Source organism: Podarcis muralis, chromosome 13 (assembly GCF_964188315.1).
Source record: "Podarcis muralis chromosome 13, rPodMur119.hap1.1, whole genome shotgun sequence".
In the NCBI taxonomy this organism is placed as follows: Eukaryota; Metazoa; Chordata; class Lepidosauria; order Squamata; family Lacertidae; genus Podarcis; species Podarcis muralis.
Genome location: NC_135667.1, coordinates 10,675,948 through 10,697,767, shown reverse-complemented (window position 1 = coordinate 10,697,767; position 21,820 = coordinate 10,675,948). Strand labels below are relative to the sequence as shown.

Genomic DNA, 21,820 nt, shown 5'->3' with positions numbered 1-21,820 from the left:
TCATCTCGCGGGGAGCTGCTTAAAAATGGCTTCTGTCATGTGAACCCGGAAGTTCCATATCCAGACAGCTAGATGGCTTGCTACATTCGTGGCTCTCTGATCAGCTTGACACAATCAAATCACCGCGCGGGCTTCGGGTCCCGCCAGCTGGCCATTTGGCCGGAAGAGCGCATGCGCGGGAGCACAACCATGCAGAGCGCTCAGCATTGCAAATAGTACACGACCAGTTAACGTCATTTGCTGTCCAGTTACGTCATCGTGGCCTTCATTGCACGGTTGCTCCTTTCCAAGTGTTGTACAGCGATTCCATACCTGCCAAGATTTCGCAGATGAAAATAGGGACATCCTTCTGTAATAATAATAATAATAATAATAATAATAATAATAATAATAATAATAATAATTTGATTATTTGTCCTCTGCCCATCTGACGAGTTTGCCCCAGCCACTCCGAACAACTTCCAGAATTTACAAAAAGGCAATAAAACATTAAACAACTTCCCTATGCAGGGTTTTTTAGTTACTTATCTCCTTGGTTTGGGATCGGAGAACACCATATCCTCCAACATTTATCCGATGAAAATAGGGATGCCCTGCCATGCCCTCCTGGGGACACAGGTGGCACTGTGGGTTAAACCACAGAGCTTAGGACTTGCCAATCAGAAGGTCGGCAGTTCGAATCCCTGCAACGGGGTGAGCTCCCGTTGCTCGGTCCCTGCTCCTGCCAACCTAGCAGTTCAAAAGCACGTCAAAGTGCAAGTAGATAAATAGGTACCACTCCAGCGGGAAGGTAAACGGTGTTTCTGTGCACTGCTCTGGTTCGCCAGAAGTGGCTTAGTCATGCTGGCCACATGACCCGGAAGCTGCACGCCGGCTCCCTCGGCCAATAAAGCGAGATGAGCGCCGCAACCCCCGAGTCGGCCACGACTGGACCTAATGGTTAGGGCTCCCTTTACCTTTACCATGCCCTCCAGCATTTCTCTGATGAAAATGGGGATGTACCAAGGAATCAAATCAGAAACTGGGATGGCTTCTGCAAATCCAGGACTGTCCCTGGAAAATAGGTATACTTGGAGGGTTTGTGTTACCAGGTGGCAAAGCAGAACAAGGGGAGAGAGATTTGCACCTCTGGGACACTACAAAGCCTTTTGCAAGGGGAGCAATATTTTAAAAACTGCCTGCATGGCTGTCTCCAAAAAGCATTAGCGATCATAACCATTTGGTTACGGTGCCAAGGGAAAGAAGAGGGAGGTAAAACAGTGCGAATGCCAGTTGCTTGAAATTGCGGGAGGAGAACAATGCTGTGGTGCTCAGGTCCTGTTTATGGTCCTGCCAAAGGTATCTAGTTGCCCACTGTGAGAACAGGATGCTGGAATAGATAGGCTTTTGGCTTGGGCCAGCAGGCTTTTCTTGAGAACGCAGGCCACTCCTACTGGATCAGGCCAATGGGCCGTCTATTCCCGTACGAGTCAAGCACAAGAACACTCTCCTTCCCTTCTGCGCTTCCCAGCAACTGGTATTCAGAAGCATTGGTGGCTCTGAATGATGGCAGAGTATTATGTACTGAAGTTCTCACCCTGGGCCAGCAGGGGGATACTGTAGATAGTTTTCACTCAGGTCCACATATGCAAATAAGGAATTGAAAGTGACGTTCAGTGAATGGATAGTTACAGAAAGTTGTTACTGATGCCTTGTAGTTGAGCTCTATATAATTAGGTTGGCTGAACCCTTCAGCCTAGTTCTGTTCTGGCCTGTGAATAAACAAGAGCTGTCTGAAGAATCGCTGTCGTCTGATATGTTCACCCACAACTTAACACAGAGCGTAGCCCTCTCCTCCGTGAATTCGTCTAGCCTTCTTTTAAAGCTGTGCAAATTGGTGGCCATCACTGCCTTCTGTGGGAGTGAGTTCCTTTCTTTTGCCCATCCTGAATCTTCCAACATTTAGTGTCGTCGAATGTCAAGTTCTAGTATTATGAGGGAGAAAAAGGTCTCTATCCACTTTCAACATGGCATGCACAAATTTTATAAACTTCTATCACCTCTTAATCATTTGGCTACGAGATTGTCCCAAAATATTGATGTTTTGTTTTGACCTACAAATGTAAAGGAAGAAGCAAACATCTGAGTAAAGTAGGGCAGAAGAGGTGGATTGGGTGGTGGAGAGAGACTCATTGCTCACTTTACATCAGGTGTAGGGAACTTCTGACCTTCCAGCTGTTGCTGAATTACAGCTCCCATCATTTGGCCAGGCTACTTGGGACTGATGGGAAGTGTGGTTCAGCTACAGCAAGAAGGCCAACCATTTCTCCAAGCCTGCTTTACAGGAACTGCTAGATATCCTGCAAAACCATCTCTGCCAAAACCAATGGTACCCAAATGAAATCTGGACCAAAGTTTCTACCACTGGAAGACTTTTGCCTATAACTTCTCTTCAAGAAAATTCTGTCAATGGTGTCCAAAAAACTGCCAACACTAACTTAGGAAAAGCTCAAGCTGTTGGCTGCAGTTGACAGAGCTGAGGGTCAAGACACCCACAGGAGAGTTCTTGAAAACAAAATTTGCCTTCAAAATAAGAGCAAGTGTGACAAAAACAGAGGTAAAATGACATCTATGCACAAGAGCATATGGCTGCTTGATGAAAGCTTGTCATGTTCCATCTCAGTAAGCATGTGTAGTGAAAGAGAAAAGGAGGCTGTGCTCTGGTTTTGGCGGATGATTAGGTCCCTAGCCTAGATAAAAATTGGCTACAAGCACACCCAAGGCAATAATAATGCTCCTGATGTAAAAATTGGGGTTTGGTTTTTGCCGCCCAGCTCCTCATGGGACTCTTGAGTCCCTCACGTCTGTGATCAGTCAGAGAAAGATGTATGGAGGCAGGATCCAGTGGAAAACAAGGGCAGGTATTTTTCTGTTGCCTCAGAGTTCCCTCTCCTCCTTCCAAGGAGGGAGAGACCATGAACAAAATTGTGCAGGAACCTTTAAAGATTTTTGACATTGTCCAACCCCCCTTAGCCAAAGAACAAATCATCCATCTAGCATAGGAAGCTGGTCTACAGCAGAAATCCTGTCTGCTAGGATACCTAAAAATGGTCGCTGATTGCATTACCTGGCCATTCTTTTGTGGTTAATACTTTAGCTCCTGAATCCAGGTCACAGGCTCATCCTATTCATACACAAATATGCCGTTAAAACAGGATTTGTTAGTGAAAAGACAATGGGGAGGCTTTCCCCATTTGCCTCCCTTACTGCAGAGGAATATTTGGGGTCATTGGGAGAGTCAAACTGGCTTCAGGATTGCTCTCCTGTACTATTTCAGACACATGATTTATATATTTAGATGTGTGTGCATTTATGAATATTTATTCTGTATTTGAGACCTTAGAATTCTTATAACACCCCTTTGTCCGTTAAAAGCCAGTGCTTAGTGTGTGTACAAAGTGTACAATTGTACAAAGTGCCATAATTTTTATTTTTAGTCCATGGCACCTGTTGCGTTCTGGCACCCACAGCTCTTTTATCAAGCGATGAATGCTGGCACCTCATTTTTAACGGAATCATCAATGTATTTGCTGCTTGAACTTTGAAGCACCACTAGGGTCTAGCTCATTCCGTTAGAAGCGTTATGCTAGCTCTTAAAGGCAGATCAGGGCTTCGGGTGTTAAAGCTCAAAGCTAGCTGCCCTAGTAGGGCAGCTCTCCACCACTGCCTATAGCGACTGTCAGTTTCTCTCCATGATTTTAGATGGGGGTCTTTTTCCCAGCCCTACTTGTAGATGCCAGGGATTGAGCCGTAATGAGCAACAACTATAAGCCATAATATTTGGACTCTGCATGCAAGATCCTGGGCTCAAATGGCTGATCACACGTTTTGGCTGTGGGTCCCTTCTTTCAAAGGTGCTTTATGCCTAACTGGTGCCGGTAGCCACCAAAAGGAGGGATGGATATTCTGTCTTGAACCCAAGTCATTGTTCCAAACAAACCAACATCATATTTGACAGCTAAAGTTTCAAAGAGGATCAGATAAATCTATGGAAGACTCATACTTTTAGCCACAATAGCTGTGTTTCACCACAGCTGTCAAGAGGCAGCGTGCCTCTGAATGCCAGTTGCAGGGAATCACAAGAGCCGAGAATGCCGTTGTGCTCCTATAGGCAACTGCTTGGCCACTGTGAGAACAGGATGCTTTGGCCTGATGCCACAGGGCTCTCAAGTTCACACCTTACAGCAACTTGCAAAAGAAGGAAGAGGCAGCATGGGAAAATTGCTTGGCTGAGAAATCATCCTTGCAGCTTTTTCATTTTTTAAACGGAGAAGCAGCCTGGATAGCTCAGTTGCGTAGTGTGCTGCTGCTAACACCACGGCTGCAGGTTCGATCGCCGTATGGGACAGCTGCATATTCCTGCATTGCAAGGGGTTGAACTAGATGACCCTCAGGGTCCCCTCCCCAACTTTACAATTCCGATTCTCAGTGGGAGAGCTACAGCCCATCTATTGGAACATAGGAAGTCGTACTGAGTCAGACCACTGGTCCATCAAACTCAATATTGTCGACACTGGCTGGGACTGGGTCTTCAGGGTTCCCAGCAGATTATCTCTCCCAACCCCAATTGGAGACGTAGGCAATTGAACCTGGGATGTTCTACACACAAAGCAGATGCTCCTCTCCTGAGCTGTGGCCCTTCTGATGGAGGGTAGGCATTTCAGGATCAGAGCAAAAACAGGGCACCGTGAAGGATGCTCCTAGGCACATGTGCTGAAGGACACAGTGGACATTATTGCCAGGAAAGCATGCCAAAAAATTGCAGCCTGAATCGATGGTAGGGAGAGTTTGAGGGTATGAAATAGTACCGTATTTTTTGCTCTGTAAGACTCACTTTTTCCCTCCTAAAAAGTAAGGGGAAATGTGTGTGTCTTATGGAGCGAATGCAGGCTGCGCAGCTATCCCAGAAGCCAGAACAGCAAGAGCCATTGCTGCTTTCACTGCACAGCGATCCCTCTTACTGTTCTGGCTTCTGAGATTCAGAATTTTTTTCCTCTTGTTTTTCTCCTCCAAAAACTAGGTGCGTCTTGTGGTCTGGTGCATCTTATAGAGCGAAAAATATGGCAATTAAAAAAAGGTTGTTACAACACAGAAGGCTAACTTACACCAAATCAGACTACTGGGCAGTCTAGCTCTGTATTGTACACTGCCTAGCAGCACTTTTCCTGGGTTTGGAAGAGGATCTTCCTTCTCCGAGCCTTTGACTGAAATTGGGACCTTTAGTGTACAAAGCATGAGTTCTGCTACTAAAACAGGTATGAGTTGTCCCAAACAGATATACAGTGGTACCTCGGGTTACAGACACTTCAGGTTACAGACTCCACTAACCCAGAAATAGTAGCTCGGGTTAAGAACTTTGCTTCAGGATGAGAACAGAAATTGCACGGCGGCAGCAGGAGGCCCCATCAGCTAAAGTGGCGCCTCAGGTTAAGAACGGTTTCAGTTTAAGAACGGACCTCCAGAACGAATTAAGTTCGTAACCAGAGGTACCACTGTACTACCTCTTAGGAAGTGGGGGGGGGGGGGAGGCGCTGTCTAGATCCTAAGTCTTTACTTCAGTGGTGTCCAAACTTTTTTCAAAGAGGGCCAGGTTTGATGAAGTGAAGGGCCGTGAAGGCCGATCGAAGGGCCAACCAAAGTTGTTGACCTTTTCTTTTTTAAGGATTGAAGTTGTAGAGGTTTTTTTTGGTGGGATTTTACCCCAGGAAATAAACTGCTGCAGGGGTCGGATTAGGCCCCCGAAACGGACTTTGGACATGCCTGCTTTACTTGGACTTCGCATGACTCTTTATTTGCAAGGACGGAGAGAGAGAAACACACACCAGACAACACAGATGCACGTCCCAATTCTCAGGAAGATTTTTATGCAATTGATACAACAGCATGGAGGAGTAGGATGGGGGGTGGAATTGGTTTTTTCTCTCCCGTGTGTGTGTGTGTGTGTGTGCATTTTGTTCCTTTTATTAAAAAATGAAAGAAAAAAAGGAGAAATCCAGCTACAGGAAGCTCTACCTTCTCTTCCCCCCACAGCCCCTTGCCACCCCACCCCCCAAAAACCCACCCTCCGTGACTTGACTCCCCCACAAGTTCAACCCCACAGCCTCGGCCATATTACACAAGACATATTACATATTTATAAATATAAACCCCACCCACATGGAGACAGGGGGACGGAGAGAAAGGGGGAGGCCCCACCCTCTTTTCGCATTTATGTTACAGCACATGAACCTGGGGTGGGGGGGAGAGGGAGGGGGGAGGGAGGGAAGGGCAGGAGAGAAATGGAACAGGCTGTGGGGGGAGAGCCGAAAGGGGAGTGGGGCAGGGGGAGAAGAGGAGCTGCTAACTATACCCAGATCGTCTCGACTAGACAGGGCCCCCGCTGTGGTCTTGCTGCCCAGGCAGATCAAGACTGCAGCTCACAAGAACAGTTTCACAATGGATACCAAATGCCGGCAGGGCTCGCCAACCAAACCAACAGCCATATTTTGTTAAAAAAAAGAAAAACAGTAAGCCACGCAAGGAGAGCGGTTGCCTAACCGGACCTTCCTGGGCTGGAAGGAACCTCTCGTTTTTTGCCCTTCCCGCAAGCCACGTGTGTGTCGGAACGAGGGAGAACCCAACTGGCCTGTCCCTGGGCCTGTCAAATTCAACAGCGAGGAGACGGCTAAGTCCCAGCCAACTGGACCCTGTTTTGCGTCCTGCCCATTTGCGGGCGCGGAAAATGCTCAGTCGTCGCCCTCCTCGTCGCCCTCCTCGCTGGAGTCGGAGTTGGCTGGCATCATGGGGTCGTCGTCGAGCAAGGAGAAGTCCCGCTCCGAGCTGGCGTAGCCCTGAGACAAGTCGTCCATCTCGTCTTCCTCGTCGTCCTCGTCCACGGCCTGCGGGTGGCCCAGGTGCAAAGCACCCGTGGCGTAGCCGGGGTGGCCCAGGCCGGGGTGGAGCAGGGCTGCGGCAGCGGAGGACGAGGCGGCAGAGGCTGAGGCGGCAGCGGCGGCAGTCGAAAAGGGCATGTACTGTAAGGGAGAGCCGTGGGCCGTGCTGGCCTGGAAGTGGGCATGGTGCAAGGAGAGGGGCCCCGCGGCACCCAGCTGGACCCGCCCGGCACCCATCAGAGCCATCATGTTGGAAAACTCCATGGGGGTCTGGCGGCCCCGCTTCTGGGCACTCTCGGCCCCAACTGGTCCGGGAAGGAGGCGGTTCATGGTGGGATCGGGCAGGAAGCTCTAGGGAGAAGTAAAAGAGAACACTGCATTGCAGGGGGTTGGACTAGGGGGGTCTTTTGCCTCCCTTCCAACTCCACAATTCTATGATTCTAACACTTGGAGGAGGGAAAAATCTAGTAGGCTATTCCCTTCCCTCCCATCTTTATTGCCTGCCTCAAACTGTCTCCATGTGTGCCATTTGTAGGGCATGTCTCTATACAGATTACCAGGGAGAATGCAAAACTCATTTAAAAAAAAAAAAAAAAGGATAAAGGAAAACTGTGAAGGGCGTGAGTTTTTTCAGCTGCCATTTTTAACAGCAAATAAAAATCAAGACTTTTATTACCGAACGGCTATAGAAAGAAACCAGAAGCCTTTTTTGCTAGCTATAATAGGACAGGAAATTCCAGATGCAAAGAGCAAGAGGGAATGCCTGCAGTTTAATCACCTTCTTGCCGTTAGCAGAGATGCTGGCTGCCTGCATCCGCTCCAGACCCATCAGGCAGGCCGGCTCTATCGGAACAGGCTTGGGAAAGCGAGGCCACCTGTGCTTCCGCCGCTCCTCCATGTACTGGCGAGAGGAAAAAAGAGGTAAGAGTTAGTCGCTGTCCCGTGGAGCAAGGGTGGGCCATGTGTCTCTGAACCCTAGAGATCCAGAAAAGGTTTGTTTCAGTTGTTTTGTACGAAATCAGGCTCTCGTCTACAGATTGCTATCAGAAAGAGGGCATTGTAATCTGTACTAGGATCCCCTATGCTGACGGGAAGCAATAATCGAGAGGCAGAGAGAGCACAAATTACTTGGATCAGCAGGGAAATCTCGAGGAGTTCAAATCCATGAGCATCGGGACAGTCTTAACGTCTCAACCTACCTAAAAAAGGTCACCGTGAGGATAAAGTGGGAGCAAAGGAGAGAACAGCCACTCGTGCTACCCTGAGACTATTAGAAGATATAAATGATAATACAGTTGTACCTTGGAAGCCAAATGCCTTGCGAGTCGAACGTTTTGGCTCCCAAACGCCACAAACCCGCAAGTGAATGCTCTGGTTTGCAAATGTTCTTTGGAAGCCGAACATCCGACGCGGCTTCCGATTGCGTGCAGGAAGTTCCTGCAGCCAATCGGAAGTCACGCTTTGGTTATCTAACGTTTTGGAAGTCGAACGGACTTCCGGAACGGATTCCGTTTGGCTTCCAAGGTACAGCTGTAATAAGTGAGTAAATATCCTAGTCGAGGAAACCAGAAATGGACATGTTGACTTGGGGGCCTGGCACCCAAAGTTGGAATGAAAAGGTGTTTGAGAGGCTTAACATCCAAGGAGGCCTACCTAGGGCCATAGTTCAGCTGCAAAGCAAAAGGTGCCAGGTTCAATCCTCAGTATCCCCAGGTAGGCTGGGAGAAACTCCTGTCTGAAACCCTGGAGAGCTGTTGCCAGTCAGTGTAGACAAAGCTGAATGAGATGGAGCAAGGGTCTGGACTCGGTAAAAGGCGGAAGCTTGCTACGTTCCTGGAGTTCTTAGTACTATCATTTGGGCACCAGATAGACAATTTCCCCCGGCTTTTAAGAACTGTTAATGAAAGCATTCTTTCATTGATAAAAATCCTCTTTGATTTTACCATGTATACAAAATACCCGCTGCTGTTGAATTTGCATGCCTTGTTGTTTTTATCAATGGTCCTTTTTGTTTCTTACTACTGCCATGCCACTCTTGGGGACAGAAAACTATGCTGAGCGTGGAACAAATGGGAACATAGGAAGCTGCCTTTGACCAGGGACCACTGGGTTCCTCCAGTTCAGTACTACCCATACTAATTGGCAGCGGCTGCCCAGGAAGTCAAGACAGGGGAGATCTCTACCTGGAAATGATGGGGACTGAAGCTGTGACTTCTGTATGCAAGGCAGATACCCTACCACTGTTCACTGGGGCAGGGAACATGAAGGCCTGAAAAGCCCGGAAGCAGGAGAGGAGGAGGTGGGTCCGCAAACACTCACCGCCAAGAAGCGAGGGTCGACAGCGTACTCCGGGTGGGCCTGCAGCCACACCTCAAGGTCGGCTCGCCGGGGGGCTGCGTCACCCACCAAAAGCGTCCCGTCAGTCTTGTTCACCACCGGGATACGGGCCTCGAGGTCGATATCGGGGCCCCTTAGTGCCTCCAGACACTGCAGCTCCAGCTGAGACCCGAGAGAGATGGTAAGACGGGAAAGAAAAAGGGAGGGTGCCCCACCAAAACATTTCCCTCCGCTCCCCGTGCTCTGGACAGCAGAGGCTCCCATCTCTTACCTCCACCATCTTCTTGCTACTCTTCTTCTGAGTGAGAGCGGGGCGGTCGCGCATAGTGCCGTTGGGGACCAGCTTGTGCTTCTGGAAGGTCAGCTTGATTCCCTCTTCCTAGGGACAGCACGAGAGGTTAGGCCAAGGATGGGGAAATAGAAGAAGAGGAGTTTGGACTTGATATCCTGCCTTTCACTCCCCTTAAGGAGTCTCAAAGCAGCTAACAATCTCCTTTTCCTTTCTCCCCCACAACAAACACTCTGTGAGGTGAGTGGGGCTGAGAGACTTCAGAGAAGTGGGACTGGCCCAAGGTCACCCAGCAGCTGCATGCGGTGGAGCAGGGAAGAGAACCCGGGTTCACCAAATTACAAGTCCACCGCTCTTAACCACTACACCAAACTGGCTCAAATGCTGAATGGAGGATGAAACTGATGGACTATGCAGAATGAGATAAACTAACAGGAAGGATTCAAAACCTGCGGGACCAGAGATTCTCAGAAGACTGGAGTAAATTTACGGACTATTTGAAAAGTAATTGTGATGAACAGATCACGCTAGTAGGTTTGCAAGAAGTTTTGTAAGGTGACTTATTTGAAATATTGCAAAAAAAGACAATGAGAAACACTGCTATAGACCAACATCTAGAGAGAACTAGGTTGGCAAAGAATCTCTGTTTACTGTATTTTATTTTTTTAATCTGATTTCAATATTTCACTTCTCTTTCATTCCACTGACCCTTAACCAACAGTTTGTTTTTTGTTTTTGTTTTTTAAAAAAGGCCGTACAACGGAGGTGCCTCAGTGCAAAAAAGTGAAATTGCTTCATCCATCTCCGGACCAAAGCCTCGGCTCTGATCAGGGGAGATTCGGTATTAGCATGGCAAGTCGTCACAGGCAAACCTCCCTGGCGTATGTTGCCAGCCTGAACATCAGGGGGACGGACGTTGGCTGCTCTGCCACCCTCAGCCCGGCTGTCACTCACATCTTTGATCTGCACGGTAAACTCCTTCTCTTGCCCGCTGTGCCGGAGGCGGGTGAAGGAGGCGGTCCCTTCTTCTTGCGACGCCAGGGGGCAGATGTGGGGGATGGGAGAGCTGGTGTACTCCCCGTGCAGGCGGGGGAGGCCTTCTCCCTGCATGAGGCAGGATCCCACCTGGCCCTGCTGCGCTGTCGGCCATTTCCCAGAGAGCACGGCTTGACATACCAAGTCGATGCGGTTGATGAGCACTCGGTCCTGGCAGAAGGAAGAGAACAAGAGGCCGTCAGGACTGACCACAGGCAGAGCACATCCTCCAAGTTCACTTTGGCACTCCTCCATGTGGAAACTGGGTCATCCCAAACCCCCTCCCTTCCTCTTTTAGGGACAGAAGCCCATTTAAATAATTATCTAGGGGATAAGGGTTCATCAATAAAGACCTGGTTATGTTTAGAATGATACCGCATAGGGAAATGTTCCCTGATTCCCTGATTCTATGGAATGCAGATAGAGAATTGATAAGAATGATGATCTGTTGTGACCTTGATGGAAGCGTACAATAGACGAGCCTTCTTGTGTTTTGGCTCATTTTCCTCTTTTTTCCCTTTCTTTTTTCTTTTTCTTTCCCTCCCCTCCCCCTCCTCCTTTCCTTTTTCTTTTTTCTTCCCCATAATGGCTTATGTTCTATGCCGTGTACTTTGCTATTTTTTGTAGTTTTTTACCTCTTTCCATTATTATTATTATTATTATTATTATTGGTTTTTCTTTTGTAATTTTGGTTGTTTATATTTATCTGTATTTGTTTAAAGCAAAATAAAAGTATTTTTTTTTTTTTAAAAAAAAGCCTATTTCTTATTACTGAGCTGTATTTTCTTATTGTGCCTCGTTGCTGAGTCGTTGCAACCTTAGAGCAGCTTCCGAAGAACGGCAGATTATTAGGCACTGGCTGACTTGGGAGGGCTGTGTAAAAGCCGTGCTGAAAGGAACCCAAATCTGCTTGGCAGGGGATAGAATTTGAGAAACTGGGGTGCTACCACTAAGAAGGCCCTCTCTCTCGTAACCAGTTGCTGCATCTCAGGTCCACGAAACAAAGGTTTTAAAAAGAGAGGTCTGCTGACTGGGGGTCCCCAATAGAATGCCAAACAAACATGGGCTTTAAGTGAAAACTAGGCCTTTGTTGCTACAAGCGGACGCAGGGACAGTTTCCTGAAAAATGAGAAGACAACTGCAACGGCGTACAAATCAGCAGCACTCTTGTACAAGTCTGGTCACAAGAATGCATTCTATAGCAGTTATAACCCATTTCAACAAATCTAAGACAATCGGCAATCTTTTCGCTCCCCAACTTTCACATTTTAATAATATATTACTGAACTTAAGGACAATGAAGAATAACTCTTTAGTAAGCATGCATTCATCAACAAATTCATTCATTAGCTGTCTACATTGTTCAGTCCACCCTTATTCAATAGTTTAAGATTAAATGTAACTGCAATGCCTAGCTGAGTTCTTGCATTCCTCCAGGGCGCCAGAGTACTGGTTGCTATGGTTATTATCTTTAAACTGAGTCCCCCCTCCCCACGGGGAAGGGTTAGTGCAAGTTCACACAGTTATACTAAGATAAAAACTATCAAGAAAATGGAGTCTTTGAGAAAATGCAGCTTTTGAGTTTTCTCCTTCACATGGACAAGCTGGGGCAGAGGCAGGTGTTCCTTTTGGTACCCTGACCCTAAGTCGTGTAGGACAAATGTGGGGAACCTTTAGCCTGCCAGATGTTGCTGAACTACACTCTCTGGGCCCCTGGCCATGCTTCTTGGGGCTGATGGGAGTTGTAGTTTAGCAACATCTGGGAGGACAAAAGGTTCCCCACTCCTTGGCATAAGGTTTTAAAAGGGAGCTGGGCATGTTTAGCCTGGAGAAGAGGAGGTTAAGGGGTGATATGATAGCCATGTTCAAATATATAAAAGGATGTCATATAGAGGAGGGAGAAAGGCTGTTTTCTGCTGCTCCAGAGAAGCGGACACGGAGCAATGGATCCAAACTACAAGAAAGAAGATTCCACCTAAACATTAGGAAGAACTTCCTGACAGTAAGAGCTGTTCGACAGTGGAATTTGCTGCCAAGGAGTGTGGTGGAGTCTCCTTCTTTGGAGGTCTTTAAGCAGAGGCTTGACAACCATATGTCAGGAGTGCTCTGATGGTGTTTCCTGCTTGGCAGGGGGTTGGACTCAATGGCCCTTGTGGTCTATTCCAACTCTATGATTCTATGATTCTATGAAAAGGACAAATGCCAGTGCTTTGAACTGGGAACCACTGAAAAAGATGAGCATTCAGTTAGATACTCTTCCACTGACTGGTCCACTTCCATTAGCCTAAAAAACGGCACGGGAACGGCCAGGACCGGATAGTTCAGCTGGTTAGAGTGTGGTGCTGGTAACACCAAGGTTGTAGGTTCAATCCCCACGAGGGACAGCGGCATATTCTTGCATTTCAGGGGGTTGGACTAGCCTATGCTAGTTCCTACACCCCCTCACCTCCCCCCCCCAAACTCTGATTTTTTCAGCCAGGCAAGCAGGAACACATTGCTAGAGTCCAAAGACACATTCCAGCCAGGGAAAAGACACTTAAAAAAAGGATGTGAGCTGGGGAAGAGTCCCTATAGGCCAGAGAAGAGGGGCCTGGAGTGCTGTACAGCTTGGCTCTTCGGCCTGAGATTCCCTCATCTGTGCCCTGGACCCCCTGGCGATCCAATTCGGGATGCACTTAGATGGAGCTTGTCCCCCACTCCAGCACAACTTAAAGGTAAAGGTAAAGGGACCCCTGACCATTAGGTCCAGTCCCGGACAACTCTGGGGTTGCGGCGCTCATCTCGCTTTATTAGCCGAGGGAGCCGGCATACAGCTTCCAGGTCATGTGGCCAGCATGACTAAGCCGCTTCTGGCAAACCAGAGCAGCGCACGGAAACGCTGTTTACCTTCCTGCTGGAGCAGTACCTATTTATCTATTTATCTACTTGCACTTTGACGTGCTTTCGAACTGCTAGGTTGGCAGGAGCAGGGACTGAGCAACAGGAGCTCACCCCGTCGTGGGGATTTGAACCGCCGACCTTCTGATCGGCAAATCCTAGGCTCTGTGGTTTAACCCACAGCGACACTCCAGCACAACTTACAGAGCCACAAACCACCTCCCTCTGCTCAACCTGTTACCTTTGGCCACTCGTGGGCCCGCTGGCGCTCCTGCAACAGCAGGTCAGAGGCGCTGGGCTGTGGGGAGTTGCCCTCGTGGGAGGTGGGCAGAGAGAGAAGCGACGACTCTTCCTCCTCAAACAGCTTCCCGCCACAAGAGGCCTCTTCGCCTGGCAGGGAAGAAGACCGGAGGGGAGGGGGAGAAAGAGCATGAGGTGCCGCCGTGGAGAAACACATAGTGAAAACAGGCAGAGATGTCAACCTACACAAAGCCTGATTGAGGGGCTTTTTTTTTGTGCTGCCTGAAGATGGGAACGCTCTTTACCTAGAGGAGACAGTGCAATAGCTGGAATGAAAAAGCACGGGGCCACCCCCTAGCAAGGCATGCCATTTTAGGGGGATAAACATAACCTTTGCACATTTCCTCAGCGAGCGGTCTTTCAAATATGTTTTGGGGTGTGGGGAATTCAAATCTGCTATTATTTTTGTGACCGGACAACGTTTAGCTTGGTATGCCTGCATTTGATGAAGAAGCACATAAAACTGCTTTTGGAAAACCAAAGAATGTTAATTTGACCTTCTGAAGATCTCAGGTGATAATAAAAATTATTTTAATATTGTAAACTGCAAGTACTTGGCAATCATTTGTAATGATTCACACACGTTTCACTTGCCAAGCAAAACTAAATCACCTTCATTTAACCAAAATATATTTTGAATACCCAAGTTGTGTTTCCCGATTTTTAGCACCCCTCGTTTTGGAAATTTGAGAGTAGGAAAATCCGACACGCCGCAACGCCCCAGGAAGGACGCATGCAAGGCGACTGTGGCGTGCAATCGTTTCTGAAAGGGCATGGGTCTGAGCACAAATAAGAAGCCACCTTCGCTCATCTGAGTCTGTGCCTAAACAGGAGACCACTAGGGACCCTTCTGTACACCCATCTGGATTTCCACAATGGAAGAACAGGTGGGGATTCACATATTCCAGTGGAGAGGTCAGAGGAGAAAAGGGGGGGGGCAGAAAACCCCTTGGGAAAATTCCTCACCGTCGCTATCATCGGAGCACCCCGAAGTAGAAGAGCAAGACGAAGAAGCGGAGATCTTGCTGAGGTCCAGCTCCGAGTCCGAGTCGTCCACCGATTCAACTTTAATGGGGAGGGCTGTGGGCTGTTGTCGCGGAGTGGGGAGCTCATGCAAGGGCGGCGGCAAGAGCAGGGGGGCAGGAGGAGCGGCCGCTGTCACCACGGCAGCCCCGGAAAGAGGCAGCCCCAAAGGCTGTGGCGGGGGAGGCGGCGGGGGTGGCGGCGGCAGCGTCCCTGTGCTCCCCGCCCGACTGTGCATGTGGTTGAGTCGAGCGGCCAAGAAGGAGAAGTCCGGGTCCTGCATGATGGTGGCGTCGGTCTGGCTGAGGCCATGGCGGGCCACGCCACGCAGCAACTCTCCGTCGTGGCGCCCGCATTGCCACCAGGGAGGCATCTCGGGGCCCGGGGGCTGGCAGAGGGCGAGGCGCTCTTCCAAGAGCGGGTGGCACAGGACTTGCTCCCGCAGGCGCCGCAGGAGGTCAATGCGGTACAGGGTACGTGAGGCCCTCTCCTCCGTGATGGGCTCAATGAACAGTGTCGGGTCTGGAGACTCTGGGAGGGAGAAGGGGGAAGGATATATTACTTAACAAGAGAGAGGCACATGGACGGATGCTCCCTCCAGCTCATGCTAAAGTAGGGATTACATTACTTCATTTTATCGTATTTTATGTATGGCGCTAAGAAACCAACGGAATTGAGATTTAACCTTTTTGTTTTATACACCTCGCAATTCAAGACATTGGCATTTACTGCTGTATTTTCTTCTCCAAATACAGTGGTACCTTGGTTCCTGAACAGCTTGGCTCCCGGACAAATCAGCTCCCGTATGTCGCAAACCCGGAAGTGTTCCGGTATGCGAACCTTTTTCGGAAGCCGAACGTCTGTTTCGGCTGTTGGCATTGTTTCCGGGGCCAATCACAAGCCGCGCCTTGGTATGCAAAAGTTTTGAAAGACAAACGGACTTCCAGAATGGAGTGAGTTTGGGAACCAAGGTATCACTGTAGGTGAAAACTTAAAAGGGGAAAGGAAAAAAGGAGGGGTGGTCAGCTGAGTCCAGAGAGTAGCATGCCAGAAGTGCCTGCAGCTCAGGAGAGCATCTGCCTCGTATGAAGGGCCCAGGTACAATGTCTGGCTTCTCCAGGTAGGGCTGCCTTAAATTCTAGGGAGCCAGGCCACTGAGTACCAACAATACTGATCTGACTCGGTGTAAGACAGTTTCCAATGTTGCTATGGAAGCCCAGGTTGGGGATGGAGGTGGGTAAGCAACACAAACGGGCAAGGACTATGATTTGAAGGAGCTGGAAGGAAGAAGAGACTATAACCACGGCTGACCTCCCACTCACCATCCACAGAAACAACTGCACATTCCTGTAGGCCAAGACATGGCAAGGAAGGCAGATCGAACTCTGATTGGACCAGCCACTCTATAGTTTACATCTCAACCTTGTGCCCTCTGGGTGTCTTTGGATCTCCAACTCCCATCAGGCTTGGCCAGCCTGGTCAATGGCCAATGCGGAGGGTTGGCCACTTCCCACCCACCGTGGCCCCCAGGTACTAACCATCGCTTGCTGCGGGAGGCAGCCGGCACACTTGCCGGCACATGGCCACGAAGCCGTGGAAATACTTGGCGAGGCTCTCGTCCGTCTTCTTCTCCAGCCGGGCCATGGACCGGAAGCGGCCCCAGTGGAAGCGCATGGTGTCTGGGTCGTACTCCACCCCGAACGTGGAGACGACGCGGTAGAAGTCAGATTGCTCTCGGCGTGTCCACCTTTGGAGGAGAGGCAGGGTTGGGGAAGAGCAAACCCGCTAGATGTCTCCGTAGGAGAACCCCCAACCAAACCGATCCCAAGTCTCCACCCCCCTCCTAAGCCAATGGCTGGCTGATGCAGGGGCGGGGCTAAGCAACCACTTCCTGGTTCACCAATCAGGAAAATCAGACCACACTGGCAGGTACCAGGGACAAGTGTCCTGCCCCCCCCAAAAAAAATTCCCATTGGTGATCCCACACTTTTAGAACTCCCATCCTGTGAGTTCCATTCTGCCCTCATGCTCTCCCCATTTTGACAAAGGCCACTGAAAACATCTCTCTCTTCTAGTACTTTTACTGAATATTCTTTTTATGAATAATCCCTGCTGGATTTCAACAGTTCATCCTGGTGCATCCCTAAGGTTTTTTAAAGAAATAAAAATAACAATGGGTGGATTTGGTATTTTTAAAACTTTTTTATCGTTTCATGTCTTTTTTCTTGTTGCCTTGGAAGGATTGGCACCCTAAAAAGTAGGATAGAAAGTAAAGGGTTATAGCCAAGGTTAATCCTACTCAGAGTTGACCCATTAAAATTAATGGATGTTCAGTAGGTCTACTCACGAGTAGGGTTTCCCTGGCCAAGAATATAACCCAAAGGTATACCGCCTAATTCTGATTTTTATTTTTTTACTTATATGCAAATCCATCCAATCAACCGACCGACTCTCTAGCGGGGTAACCCTAAACATGATTATTCAGAAGCAAGTCCCAACCAACTCAATGGAACCTACTCCTTGGTATATGTGCTTAGCACTGAACCTTAAGATTTACTTAATTGGGTGTGGCAGTCCTACTAAACAGAATGTCCCCATCGTCTTCATAAAGTAACACTACGCCTGTTTCAGGGGCCCTGAGCATTTCTGGCTCCGGAACTGGGGGTCACCTCAGCCCAGGCTACTGTGAAGACGTGCCCCTCGACGGCCTCGCAGCCAAGCCCAGAGCTTTTACCTCTGTTGCTTCTCTCGCCGCACCATCTCCTTCAGCTTGAATGCGGCCTCACAGCGTCGCCGCCGCCGGTCCCCTCGTTCCGCAGCCTCCATCTTGAGCTGCTCGCGTTTGTAGCTCCGCTGGAAGGCGGTGATCAGCCTTCGCAAGCGAGCCGTGATGGCCGAGGCTGGGGGCCAGAACAGGTTCCCCGGCTGACCTGAAGGGAAGGCGCAAGCTGCATCACGGCGATTCCTGTCCCCCTTGTCAACACAACCGACACACAGCTAGTACCCCCCCCAAAAAAGTATTGTTTCCATCGCCACCTTTGACAAGCATTTTCAGCCAGCAAGTATTTACCTTCTTCACCGTCCACCACAGATATTTCCTCATCCATCATCATCAGTGGGTCACCCTGCAGCCGAGAGATTGGTGTCAGAAATAAGGGCAATTATTCTGACTACATACTCCAACCATAGAGGGGCCACATCCAGAACATACCACCAAAATGAAAAAGAGACCCCTTCCCTAAAAAAATATATCCCCTTTTAAAAATCAAGCTCCTAATACAAATTCTTGGTGGCCTTCCATCAACAGGCAAAATCTGTTTCATTTTAATATCTGACCTACCGGGCTGATTTGTTTGGTATGTGCTATTCTGCATTTGAACCAGTATTACCAATTTAATTTTGCTGCCATTTTTATCTGCTCTTATCTGATTTTGTTGTCATATTGCTTACTTGTTTGTAATCTTTTATTTTATTCTGGATTTTATTGCCATTAGGTGCATTGGGTGTATAATACATGTAACCGATAACTTAATATTAGCTTAATATCTATAAAATATACATGGGGGGGAAATAGATTTCTTTTTACTTTTTTTTAAAAAAAGTCCGTGGGCACATCGAGATTTTTGAACACCAACACCACTGGTCAGAAGAAAGTGAACCCAGAAATGCACCTCCTTTTCAAAAGGACCCAGTAGAGTTAATTTGAGCCTTGAAAAGCACATAGAGCTGAAAGAAGAAGTGGGGCAGAGTGTCACTCTTCCCACTTCCCCTCTAGGAGAAAAAGGCAGCCACCATCAGCAGTTTAAGACTAACGGGGCTGTAGAGCTCAGAGCCTTTGCGAGAAGCTGGGAACCAGGTGAAGGGGGCGACATGGAGCAACGTTTGTGGCTCCCGTACTGCGCTGGCTCAGGATCTCACCTCATCATCTGGCTCCTTGGCAGGGCCTCCCACTGGTTTGTACTCCGGGTCCTCGCAGTCCTTGTCGAAATCGACCCTGCCAGCAAAGAGGGGAGAGAACTGGTTCATCATTTCTGCTGCAATCTCAACTCTCCTCCAATCCCCTTCATACAGACACACCTCAGGACTTCCTGCGAGAAGCAAGCTGAACTCACTGACACCCGGTGCCTCGGTATTAGCATGGCAAGTCATCATAGGTGTGCTTCTTCAGCCCCCCCCCCCCCCCACGCACCAGCTACTCACCCCTCTCCCACATCCAGGCGATGCTCGGCAGCGATGGCCTTTTCGTCAGGGCGACCAGCCTTCTCCAGGAAGCAGAGCGCAGGATCCGCTCGCATGGTGTTGTACTTCTCGTAGCCTGAAAGGGGTGCCAGAGGCATGAGAGATTTCGGGGTTTGCCTGCACCCAATCTCAGAGAAGATCCACGGACCTTCGATTCAATACTGTCATCTTTATTTAATCATATTAAATAAAGCATTTCCCCGTGTATAAGACTAGGCTTTTTTCCTAAAAAATAATGTCAAAAATTAGGGGGCGTCTTACACATGGGGGCATCTTATAGACAGAAAAATACAGTACTTTAAACGTGCAATTATTTTGATGGATCTCCTCCAAGTATCACTAATGTTGAGAGTTACCCGTATGATCATAGAATCGAAGAATTGGAAGGGAACCAAGCGTACCACTCCGTACCCAACCTATCGGTTCTCAAGTCGTACAGCACTTGCTCATCACTCCATAAACATTGAATTACTTTCCCTTAGTATAATAGGGTTCATGTTTTGTAACCTTGTCTTGTTTAACTGTCATGTCTATGTTATGACTAGTTCCAGTCGCTACCTTCCATGAGTTCACATACCTGTGGTTTGTTTATTTCGGTGTTATTTTATGTCTCTGTTTGACAGTGATGTATCATTGCATATTGTCAACAGATCTTGTTTGGTTTTGCAGAATCTTGCATAACCTTTTCTTTTTTGAAAATTAATAAAAATGAAAAACAAATGCCACACACCAACTTTGAAAGGAAGGACGTGGCCTATAGAATTTTAATGGAGGGGGCGAGAAAGCTGGGAATTAACCTGCTATCAGGCAAGACACTGAACAGGAAGGGCTGTAGCAGAACTGTAGAGCATAATCCTAACCTGAACATCTAAATAAATGAGAGCTATAGTTTAGTGGTAGAGCACCTGTTCAATTTCTGGCATCTCCAGGTAGGGCTGTTTCAACTATACTGATCTAAATGAACCTATCGTCTTGACAAGGCAGCCTTCGTATGCTACTGTAAGCGCTGCTCAAAACAGGATGCGACCTCAGATTCCTTCCCCAGAATGGTACTGCAGCAGCACCTACCGTGTTTGAAGACCCCAAGGAGCAAGGACTTGTCAGCTTCTGTATCCCACCAGGCCGTGGGGACCTCTGCTTGGTCCACCAGTGGGAACCACATGTCGATTTCACTGCAGGATCAAACGACATTTGGGAAGGGGGTGCAGCAAAGGCAGGAGGGAAGAGGAAGAGAAAAAAACACGAGAGAGAGAGAAAACAAAGCGTCAGAGGCAGCCAAGTTCACGGAAGTATAATGTTCTATGGAAACAGATGCAATTAGAAGTTCATAGAGAACAGGAAGTGGGGTGGATGTGATCAGTCCCGGAATAGTGAACATAAAAGCATTGGCTTTAAGAGGGACGTGACATTTTGTTTTTACAGGTAAATTCATGGAGGGTAAGGCTATCAATAGCTATCACAATGGGAATCACAAGAGAGAGTGCTTTTGCACTCAAGTTTGTTGCTTGTAGGCTTCCCATGGTTGGTGACTGGAAGAATGAGATGCTGTACTAGATGGCCATGGGTTCAAGCCTCAAGTTGGGCAAAAGATTCCTGCATTGCAGGGGGTTGGACTAGATGACCCTTGGGGTCCCTCTTCCATCTCTACAATTCTATTCTTCTTCTTATCTGCTTACACCCCTATCTGTAAACAAGGATGCTAGGAAGCCACAGCTCTCATTCCAGGGATGGGTTTCAGCCATGAAACTCACTTGGGGATCATCTTTCAGCCTGACCTGCCTCGCAGAGCTGTTGTGTGAGGATAAGCACAGTTGCGGAAGACACATGCAGGCTACTCTAAAAGCTGCTTAACAGGAAAGGCAGGGTTTTTTAAAAAAACACCCCCCAATGCAACTTATAAATATGCAAATGAAATATTACCTGGAAATAGTGCCTGCCAAAACTTTCTCGGCTTGGTCCCCGATCACCTCCTGGCGCAGGTAATACAGCATACGGACACGTAGGAGAACTCTGGGGAGAGAACAAGGACTTTAAGTGGGGAAAGATGGAGGAAAGAACTGTGCACCCTTTGCTAGCTACACCTGACAATATCAAAGACTCTGCCCTTGTTATCTCTCTCCTAGGGAACTGGAAGAAGACAGTAATAATCTTTCTGTTGTTGTTCCAGTCTGAACACACATGGATTGAAGTCTGGTAGCAGGGAGGAGGAATGCACATGCTAAAGATTGGAGAAAAACCGTAAGCTATCTCATTTGACCTTTTTCTTTCTGCAGGCAGAAAAAAAAATCAGAAGAGAAAGGGCAATGGGGACAGCACTACCACTAATACTCATTAGATTTATTCATCGTCTTCCTCAGAAAAAAAAAGTCTGAAAGTGCCTAGCAGAGCCATAAAAGTATACCAAACTCACATTCAAAAATGAAAGCAAGGAAGAAATACAATATAGCGGAACTATTTACTAAAAGCGCTCATCAAACCAATGCTATAAAAAGGGCGAATCCTACACACACACGATTAAAAGATGGACACTGCAAACAGAGTGGAAATTAACCACCAAAAAGTCTGGGGAAACAGGAAGGTCTTAGGCTGCCACCTAAAAGCTGATCGCAAAGGCACCAGGTGCATTTTCCCTAGAGGGGATCAACCCCTGAGAAATCACGTCATGTTACCACTCTCCACACCAACTTAGATCTAGGTCCTTGGATCCCGAACGCCCTGGAACTCGGGCGTTTTGGCTGCCGAATGCTGCAAACCCAGAAGTGAGTGTTCTGGTTTGCGAACGTTCTTTTGGAAGCCGAACGTCCAATGG

At 48.3% G+C, this 21,820-nt stretch overlaps 1 protein-coding gene and 2 non-coding genes across 6 annotated transcripts in view; all 3 read right to left on the bottom strand.

Moving 5' to 3' along the window:
- Positions 1-5,886: 5,886 nt before the first annotated feature.
- CHD8 (chromodomain helicase DNA binding protein 8) overlaps positions 5,887-21,820 on the bottom strand; it is a 61,556-nt gene continuing 45,622 nt past the window's right edge. For all 4 annotated transcript variants that reach the window (XM_028751759.2, XM_028751762.2, XM_028751760.2 and 1 more), the window contains 14 exons: positions 20,932-21,021; positions 20,080-20,183; positions 18,973-19,087; positions 18,691-18,766; positions 17,843-17,897; positions 17,507-17,702; positions 16,311-16,519; positions 14,716-15,303; positions 13,691-13,839; positions 10,492-10,743; positions 9,520-9,627; positions 9,231-9,410; positions 7,690-7,812; positions 5,887-7,262 (listed from right to left, as the gene is read on the bottom strand). In XM_028751759.2, the coding sequence (XP_028607592.2) occupies positions 6,765-7,262; positions 7,690-7,812; positions 9,231-9,410; positions 9,520-9,627; positions 10,492-10,743; positions 13,691-13,839; positions 14,716-15,303; positions 16,311-16,519; positions 17,507-17,702; positions 17,843-17,897; positions 18,691-18,766; positions 18,973-19,087; positions 20,080-20,183; positions 20,932-21,021 (2,743 nt within the window). In that variant the 3' untranslated portion in view covers positions 5,887-6,764. The remainder of the gene's footprint in view (positions 7,263-7,689; positions 7,813-9,230; positions 9,411-9,519; positions 9,628-10,491; positions 10,744-13,690; positions 13,840-14,715; positions 15,304-16,310; positions 16,520-17,506; positions 17,703-17,842; positions 17,898-18,690; positions 18,767-18,972; positions 19,088-20,079; positions 20,184-20,931; positions 21,022-21,820) is intronic.
- Positions 10,303-10,406, bottom strand: LOC114583768 (small nucleolar RNA U6-53/MBII-28). Its single transcript, XR_003703597.1, has one exon. It is a non-coding gene; the product is annotated as a small nucleolar RNA U6-53/MBII-28 (small nucleolar RNA).
- LOC114583767 (small nucleolar RNA U6-53/MBII-28) lies at positions 18,846-18,929 on the bottom strand. The gene has a single exon (XR_003703596.2). It is a non-coding gene; the product is annotated as a small nucleolar RNA U6-53/MBII-28 (small nucleolar RNA).